The 9,222-nt window shown below is 48.8% G+C and overlaps 1 protein-coding gene across 2 annotated transcripts; it reads right to left on the bottom strand.

Annotated features, from left to right (window-relative positions):
* Window positions 1–4,365: 4,365 nt before the first annotated feature.
* SRXN1 (sulfiredoxin 1) lies at window positions 4,366–9,216 on the bottom strand. 2 transcript variants are annotated; one of them, XM_023523270.1, is made up of 3 exons: window positions 8,978–9,216; window positions 7,068–7,216; window positions 4,366–5,279 (listed from the first exon to the last, which is right to left on the bottom strand). In XM_023523270.1, exons 1-3 carry the CDS (start codon window positions 8,985–8,987, stop codon window positions 5,076–5,078), a joined length of 363 nt encoding a protein of 120 aa, XP_023379038.1. In that variant the 5' UTR covers window positions 8,988–9,216; the 3' UTR covers window positions 4,366–5,075. The 2 variants fall into 2 exon arrangements, with proteins under 2 accessions (XP_023379038.1, XP_011378405.1); XM_011380103.2 differs by lacking the exons at window positions 7,068–7,216; window positions 8,978–9,216 and adding an exon at window positions 8,695–8,934.
* Window positions 9,217–9,222: the final 6 nt, after the last annotated feature.

The raw sequence follows: 9,222 nt of genomic DNA, 5'->3' as shown, positions 1-9,222 counted from the left end.
GTGCGGGCCCATTAACCAGGCGGCTCTCGCCAGGGGCTCTGCGGCAGGTCGCTGCTCTGATAGGGGCCTCAGTTTGCCCACGTGTCCAGCGGGGAAGAGAATTTCTGTCTTGTCCACCTCTCCATACTACTGTATCGAGGATGGAAGCGATGATGATGATGATGATGATGATGATAATGATGATGATGATATTGGTGGTGGTGGTTATGGCAGCCTCTCAGTAATGAGCACGCTAAGAAGGTACTACAGTCGTGATTCAAACCCCAAAGCCTGAGTCTGACGGAAGAAGCAAATGTGATTTGAAACAGGGAGTGCCCGTGTATGGAAAGCAGGCACAGATGACCTGCAGCCCCCTTCTCACCCAGGGGTCAGAGAGCCTCTTCCTGGTGCCCTGCTTTGACCCTGGATGCCAGACTTGGTCTGCCTTTTCCCGGGGCTGACAGGTGGAACTGCCCAGACCTGAGTCCAGGGACCTCTTGGAGACCAAACCCCTGTCCCCCAGGTCCAGGGTAGAGCAGGGCTGGAAACTCTTCCCTTTGTACCCCCAGATAGGTGACAGATCAGGATCTGAACACTTTACCCCCCATAAAACTAAGTTCCATTTATTCATCCATTCACACCCCCACCAATGTGTGCCACAGTGTTCCCATTCATACCATGAGACGATTAGGCTTCTAAATACTTGATTTAGGGTCCTCTGGGGTGTGTATGGGGGGCAAGACCATCAAGTCCAGGGAGCCCCAGAAATTGCCTGAAATATTTGTGTGTTTCTGGAGGAAGGGATCATGGCTTTCTTAGGATTCTTAACCATGTTCATGACCTAAAACAGGTTAAGCAGAGGCACTGGTTGGAGTGTATGGAAGGAAAGCAACCCCTAAACTCTGCTGGAGGGAGAGACACTTGGAACAGCCACTCTGGAGAGCAATTCACCAGTAACTTAGAAATTAGAAATTGAGCTATGTATTGGCCAAGCTGTCCACTCCTAGGTATACAGTTGAGGGCACAAAGAGTGATGGGTGAAGACGTTCACAGCAGCAACATAACTGTAAACCCCCAAATGTTCATTAATAGGAGAATGACTAATAAATGGTTATATTCAGACCCTGGAACACCATGCAGCAATGAAAAGAATAAGCTAGACCTATATAGAATTTACTTACTCGACAGATATTTATTGAATACTTACTATGTACCATATACTGTTTTTGGCACTGGGCCTGGAGCGATAAACAAGACAGATGAAGCTGTGTCTCAAGAATTTATTTTCTAGTGGGTGAGATTGTCATAAATAGACACATAAGATAATTTCAGGGAGTGTGATAAAGACCACGAAGAAAATAAAATTGATTAAGATGATGGAATGATGGAGGACAGGGCTGTTTTAGACAGTATGGTCAGGGAAGGCTCTTCTGAAGAAGTGTCCAGAATGAAGGAGATTCTGGAAGAAGAGCAAAGGCACTAATGAGGTAGATGACTAGGGCACATTGCCAGGGAATAAATGCAATCTGCAAAATCATGTAAATAAAAGAAAGCATTTTTTACTTACGCACATATACACACTGCAAAATTAGAAGGGTATATGCCAAATTCATTAAGGTGATTGTCTCAACGAGGGAGGACAAAGGGACAACCAGAACTGGGACTCATAAGCTGGGCTTCCATTTGCTACTGATATTTCAATTTTTAAGTATTTAATTACTTAGTATTTGAATATCTTAATGTTATAAAGCTAAATATATTAACTTGTGACATTAAAACAATTTTTTAAATCTATTATGTGAAGAGGGTTGTCTCCACCGCAATGAAGGGATTAAAGGGTCCCTACATACTGCATTTTATCGGACCCACGTCCTGGAGGCAGTGGTTTGTTTGGGGAGGAGACACACAATTGGATCAGAAGAGCCCAGAAGAAACATGTGGCTCAGCCTGGAGGATCAGGAAGCTTGTAGGAGGTGCCGCCTTTGCGGAGCCTGAGACCATCGAGTCCAGCACCTCCAGTGCAGACTAGGAGACAGACAGTCCTGAAGAGGCCATGATATGTGCAAGGCCACAGACCAGAGCAGTCAGTATTAAGTAGAATAAATAGAACCGGAAACTCCCAACTCTCAACTAGGTCTCCTTCTCATGCCTGGACCCCCTGCCTTTCTGGTCAATGATGGGCCTCGCTCTCAGCCAGGTCTCTCTACCCACCCCCTTCCCGTAGCTCTGCGGGCTACAGGCCTAGCCCTATTCCCGCACGCCAGAAAGCAGCGCCACCTGCTGGCATAAGAGGGAGACGCAGCTCTCAGCCTCTACTGAGAGCAACCAGGTTTCATCTTGCAAAACCCAGCTCTCCCTTAAGAATGACCAATCCCTCTCACTCTAAGTCTGTTCTGCATTCCCTGCCCAGTGCCAAGAGGAGCCCCTAACGTTACCTTACTTGCGAGAACCATATCTGCAAGAAGAAAAGGTGCTTTCAGGAAGGGGCAACCATTCTGTCACTATAGCCATTGGGTACAGGAAGATTATTCACGTGAGAGTGGCACCTCATGACAGCACAGTTTACAAATCACGTCCTTAGCTTCCTGACCCTTGCTACAAACCTTAGGGACAGACAGTCCATCTCACAGCTTGGAAAAAGCCCCCTAGGAAAGGGCTTGAGCAATGTCACAGCGGAATGGGTGCATAAGCTGGCCCTAGAACACAGATCTTTCTGGGAGCCAGACCAGTGGGGGTGGAGAGGATATCACCGTGTTTGAAAACAATTGACAGTCTAGATCAGTGCTTCTCAGCTTGTGGTCCCTAACAGAAGCAGTAGCAGCATCACCTGGGAACCTGTTAGGAAGCAAATTCTCAGGCCCTACCCCAGACCTACTGAATCAGAAACTCTGCGGGTGGAGGCTAGCCACCTGTGTTTTAGCAAACCATTTTGAGAACTTGAACCGTTGGTCAAAAGCAATTACACCCCTCTTTTTTTCTAAATAACTTTTATTTGAGAATGATTTTTGATTTAAAGAAAAGTCGCCAAGATAGTATAGAGAGTTTTCATATACTCGGTACCCAGCCTACCTCAACGTCAACATCTTACACTTTACATGGTACATTTGTCAAAACTAACAGACTGACATTGGCATGTTATTAACTAAAAACCAGACTCTATTTAGATTTCTAGTTTTTTCCACTAAAGTCCCTTTTTGTTGTTGTTGTTGTTCCAAGATCCAATCCAGGATATCACACTGCATTTAGGACTACATTCCTTTTAAATTCTACTGATTGTCTCAGTCATTTTCTCCTGTTATCGTCATTACTGAGTTGGGGAAACTGAGGCTTAAAATGCTCGATCAAGATCCCTTAGCAGGGCAGGAAGAGCAGGGCCGACCTCACTTTGTACTCTTCCTCTACTTCTCCCTTTTCTCCTAGGACTCTGGTTTTCAGAGGCCCTTTTGGAATGTCCCACCTGGCCTACCCCACCCCACCAGTGCAGACAAAGAGAGACGCCCCTACTAGAGTGGGCCCAAATCTGGGAGAGAGCCACTCCCTGCCCCATTACCTCTTCCCCTAGATCTGACGGCCAGGACAATGTCTTAGTGACTTCTGCCTGGGCACAGTGAGACCCTGCGCACGCACGAGACAGAGAGAGAGAGAGAGAGAGAGAGAGAGAGAGAGAGAGAGAGAGAGAGAGAGAGAGAGAGAGAGAGAGAGAGAGAGAGAGAGAGATGTAGCGGGGAGGGACTCTGACCATTATTTGCTTATACAAATCATTTGTCATAGATGAAAAATGCCACAGATTATTTTCAGTTTTTCTAAGAAGAATAGTCTGTTTCCCCTTGAATGTGGGCCAGCCTTATGATTTGCTCTGAACAAAGAACTTAGCGGAAGTGATGTACCAATTCTGGATCTAGAACTCAAGAAGCTTTGCAGCTTCTACTCTCATTCTCTTGGAATCCTGAGGCCATCATGTGATTAAGCCTAAGCTGACCTACTGGAGAGGGCACATGGAGGAGAACCAAGTCACCCAGGCAACAGCCTACTAACGGCCAGACAAGTGAGTTAGACCATTTTAGACCATCCAGCCCCATCTGAAGTGACAGCTGACTGCATGCAGTCCCAAGAAGGACCCTAGGCAACATCAGCAGAACTGTCCAGATGAGCCCAGCCCAAACTGCCAACCCACAGAATTGTAGACAAATAAATGACTTGTTTTTAGCTGCTAAATTTGAGAGTGGTTTGTTACACAGCAAAGGCAAACTATTACACAATTCCTCATTTTTCTTTTGGTAATGGGATTCCAATTTTATCTCAAGCAGCAGTGTGCCAGTCCCAGGAAATGAGATATGACTAGTCAACTCGCTTGTGACAATTCTGTTCCCTGCTGTCTTAGCTTTCTTTGCAGCTAGGGTTGGCAATGGTAGCTGGCTTAGGCCAAGACCTAAGTGGAAATATTCAGAGAGAGAGAGCAGGCAACATGCCTCTGAAAAAGGTTTGACTTTATGATAGAATTTCACTGGTCCAGCTGGTTTGACCCTTCCTCCTCCCCCATTCCTTTCTTCCTTGAAGACAGACATGACTCCTGGTGGTATGGCAGCCATCCTGTAACCATGAAGTGACAAGCAATGATGTGATGTGAGCTCTACCTGAGCTGCTAAACCAATATCATTAGCCACCTGTCTCCAACATTGATGCTATGTGGAAAAACAAACTTCTCTTCATTTAAGCCACTGAGAAGTATAGAGCTAAGTGTATTCCACATAATAGCATATACAAAGACAAAAATGCAGAAATATCCTTGTCCCTGAGAATCTGGAACCGGCAGCATGTAGCTCTCCAAACCCATCTCCTTTCTCATTTTATCCTCTCAATAATCCCTTGAGAGCAAAGACACAATCCATTTTCACAGCATTGGGAACTGGGCCTCCCACACTGTTCAGTAGTTATGTCCAAGGTCTTGCAGCTAGCAAAGAGGGTGCTTAGAGTCAGACCTCCCTCCAGGAGCAAAGAGAATGCACCACTAATACACCTTCTGCATGGTCCAGCTCACTGGAGGCTAGGTGTGTCTTCTGGGCTCTTGGGAATAGTGGCAGGTGCTAAGGAGGGTGCTATTGCAAGTCCGGTGTGGAAGCACCCAGGTATACCCTTAGGTCCGAGAGGGTGGATTGGACAAGCTTGGCAGGGATGGTCTCTCGCTGCAGCTGCTGGTAGGCTGCATAGCGGTGGCAGCCCCCGAAGGAGTAGAAGTAGTTACCACCCTGGGCCCCTTTGATCCAAAGGACATCGATGGGGGGCACGCTGTCTGGGTCCTCCTGGAGAGAAGGAGGCACAGGGTGAATGAGCATGGATTAATGCTTGACAGTTCACAGTCTTTGTTAGCCTATGTTGAGCTCCTATAGGGTATTCACATTCACTTGTGCCGGCTTGTGAGAGACACTGTTAAATATTCAGGATTTTTGTGATCTGGCTGACATCACCTTGGTAGCTTAGCAATCAATCATGGCGAGAGAATTTATACCAGGAAAATGGACAGATGCTACAAATCAGGGCTTTTTCCCCTTCTAGACACCAGGTTCTTAAGAATTTATAACACGCCACATGCATGTATATCTGCATATATCTGCATATACTTAACACACATGCCATATATTCCTGGCACTGTTCTAGGCTCTGGGGATAAGATGCAGCTGGAACAAGACATAGCCCCTGCCTTCATGGGCTTCAGTAGAATGGAGCGGATGGAAGGAAGAAGTAAGTGTCAAAGTGATAAGTGCTTGAAGACAATAACACAGGTTGACATGACAGGGATGGGGCTCCATAAGGCCTCTAAGAGGTGACAGTGGAGCAGAGAACTGAACATAGAGAAGTCCACTTTGGAAGACAGGGTTGGAATAGTTTAGAGTAAGAGCTTGTCACCCAGGTTCAAATCTCAGCTATTTAACAGCTACATGACCTTGAACAATTTACCTCTTTGTGCCTCAGTTGCCCCATCTATCAAATGGGGATGAAGAAAACATACCCACTTCATAGAACTATAGGGTTAAATGAGTTAGTATATGTAAAGCACTTTGAACAATGCTTGGCACATGGAAAGTGCTCAAATTTAGATGCTGTGAATTACCGGAGAGAAAAGCATTCCAGGCAGAGGGAACAGCAAGTGCAAAAGGCCTGAGGCTGGAACAAGTTCACTGTATTGGAGGCATGGCAAGAAGGCCAGTGTGATCAGAGTGGACTCAAGGCAGTGTGGAGGAGTAGAAGAGGTTAGAAAGGTCAGCAGGAGCAATGCCCTGCGGGTTTCTAAGAGCAGTGGGTGGGCTCTGGAGCATTTTAAACATGGGGGTGGGTGACGTGATCTAACGAATATTCTATTAAGCTGTCATGGGAGAGCAGCCTTGGTGGGGTGGACAAAACAGGGATGATGGAAGTGAGGCCTCAGCAAGTATTCAGCAGAAGACAGTGGCATGGGTGAGGGGGTGAAGGGGACAGGGAGAGGTGGACAGGTTTGGGATATATCTAGCGGGTAGATTGGAGGGGAGTGGCAGAAGGGGTGAATGTGAAGAAGGAGAAGGAGAATTTAAGTTGACTTCCTGTTGGGGGCCTGCAGCCAGGGAGAGAATGGGTGGTCCTCTAAGTAGGAGAAACCTGGGGCAGGGCTGGATGGAGGGTAGAGGATGCTGGGAAGACCGTATTAAGTGTGAGCTGCCATTGGCCCACAGTTTTTCTTATTATGCTGCTTTGATGTATTCATTTGTCCATTTATTCCAGATATGATTATTAAGCAGTAAGTCATGAGCATTTATGAGCCAGGGCTCTAGAACCAGGGGCGAACCTGCATTTGAATCTCAGCTCCTCCATGGAACAGCAGGGGGACCCTGAGCAAGTGACCTCGCCTCTCTAAGCATTATTCCTCATCTGTAAAATGGGATGGAGAGTCAAGAAGCTGACGCATGGGTGGCATGGATCACGGCCTGCTTGGCAGTGGAGCACTAGAGAGGGGAGGGGCAGCCATGTTGGGTGCTGGCGGCATGATGGAGGGTAGGCAGAATAACAGCTCCCAAAGATGGCCACATTCTAATCACTGGAGGCTGTGAATATGTTACCTTGCATGGCATGAGGGACTTGACAGATGCAATTAAGTTAAGGATCTTGAGATGGGAGATTATTCTGGCAGAAGAGGAGGTCTGATGTTGCTGGCTTTGAAGATGGAGGGAGGATGCCATGAACCAAGGAATGTGATGCCCACTAAAAGCTGGGAAAGGCAAGGAAATGGATTCTCAGAAAGGAATGCAACCCTGCTGACATCGTGATTTTAGCCCAGCCAGATCCATTTTGGACTTCTGGCTATAGGATTATAAAATAACAAATTTGCATTGTTTTAAGCCACTAAGTTTCTGGTAATTTGTTACAGTACTCATAGAAAACTAATACCTATGGTAAGCAAAGACAGGTCTGGGTTCTTGCCTTCACAGGGCATATGGTTCTAGGTAGGGTGGAAGACAAGTATCTAAACAGCCCATTAAAACCCAGTGAGATCAGAACTATGGTGGTGGGCATGCAAGTGGCTAGGGGCCCACAGGAGGCCCCTAACCCAGTAGGGGCCATCAGGGAAGATATTAACCCTGAGACAGGAAGAATGAGGCATTAGAAATAATAAAGAAGATGGAAGGGTTTTCCTGGAAGGGGAAAAAGTCTCTTTAAAGGCCCAGGGTGGGAGAGAGCATGCATGGCTAGATCCTCCAAGCCAGGCTCCGTGCTAGTGTTGAGGAAAACAGCCAAGGCATGATGACGTCCCTGTTCTTGTAGAGTTCACGTGAGGTGGGGCAGACAGACAATGAAACATGAACAAATAAAGGTATAATTTCAGGTGGATATAAGTGCTTCATGGAGAAATACCAAAGGTTAAGGGGGCAGCTAGAGAGGCCAGGGCTCCATGAGCCAGGGCAGACAAGGAGGCAGGGACTTGAAACAAATGAGGGAGAAGGCCCTGTGGTTACCTGGAGAAATGGTTTCAGGCAGTGGGAACAGCAGTGTAAACTCTAGGACTGAAAGACATTTGAGGGAGCTGTTTGGTGGGGTCTTGGGTCTCAGATGGTCACCTTCTAAGGGTCTGGGGGAATGGGACAAGATGCCGTGCAGACCTAACCTGGTACATATGTTTCCTCCCTTCCCCTAAGTTCCAGGGTCACTCCTGCATTCTTGAACATCGTCCTTCAGTGGTGGGGCTGACCCCTGTTCTCTCCCTGTTACAATTCAAACAAGGCCCTCCTGGCAAACAGACATGCCCAGTCTCCCTGCCACTGACCGTCACAACCAGAAGTGACAGCACAGCTTATCTCCAGATAGTGTGGTGGCCATGCTCCTGGGCACTGAGGCCAAGTTGTGCCACTTTCTAAGTGCCTGACCTTGAACGAGCTGCTTAAATCCTCCTCAGTTTCCTCGTCTGTGAAAGAGGAATAATAGTAGTATCTACCTAATCGGCTTGGCGTGAAGAACCGAAGACACTGCAAGTGTCATCTTTATAAAAGTTAGCGATCGTTATTTTAATCGTCTCGTCCAATCCCCCTTGCTCAAGTGAGGAAAGAGAGGCGCAGAGAGGCTCAGTCACTTGTTCAAGGTCACACAGCAACTGCTGAGCTCCGGTAGAGTTTGGAACCAGTCCCCTCTCCCGTCCAGTGCGACCTCCCTCCTCCGGAGCCCTCCCTCCCCCTGGCCTCCCCGGGGCCTCACCCGGATCGTGTCCACTAGACTCTGCACCTTGACCGGGTCCAGCACAGACTGCAGCGGCCGGATGAGCACGCTCAGCGGCACATTGTGCACCGTGGCGATGCAGCCCGAGTGGATGCTGCCGCCCTGAGCGCTGCTTCTTGGTTCGGGTCCCTCCGGCGCCCCCCGGCCCGCACCCATCCCGCCCGCACCCATCCTGCCCAGTGCTCCTCCGGCGCGCAGCCCCATTATGCCGCCGCGGCTGGCCGCGCCGCCTCCCCCGGGCCTTAACCCGGCCGGGCCGTACCATTGTGCATGGGCGGGCGGGGGGCCCAGGTTTCGATCGCCTTTCTCCCCTGGCCCCGCGGTGGTCCGGCTCCAATCCGGAGCTCCCCAATCCAACGTCGGCTCGGCTCGTTGGGCGCTGCGGTAGAGACGCGGGGCTCCGAATCTCCGCCGGGGGGCGCCTCGCCGCCTCTTCTCCGCCGCGTGGGGTCCCGGGAGTGGAAGCGCCCGGGCCGGCTGACTCAGGGTGAGTCTGCAGGTTGTGGG

This window comes from Pteropus vampyrus, unplaced genomic scaffold, assembly GCF_000151845.1.
Source record: "Pteropus vampyrus isolate Shadow unplaced genomic scaffold, Pvam_2.0 Scaffold388, whole genome shotgun sequence".
Lineage (NCBI taxonomy): Eukaryota > Metazoa > Chordata > Mammalia > Chiroptera > Pteropodidae > Pteropus > Pteropus vampyrus.
Note: the sequence above shows the minus strand (reverse complement) of the source record. Positions and strands in the feature narration are given on the sequence as shown.

Excerpts from the sequence above, each read along its gene's own strand:
- SRXN1 (XM_011380103.2), bottom strand. The coding sequence starts at position 8,919 with ATGGGGCTGCGCGCCGGAGGAGCACTGGGCAGGATGGGTGCGGGCGGG. Across the intron at positions 5,280-8,694 it reads GTCTAGTGGACACGATCCGG|GAGGACCCAGACAGCGTGCC; the intron begins GTGAGGCCCCGG and ends CCTTCTCTCCAG.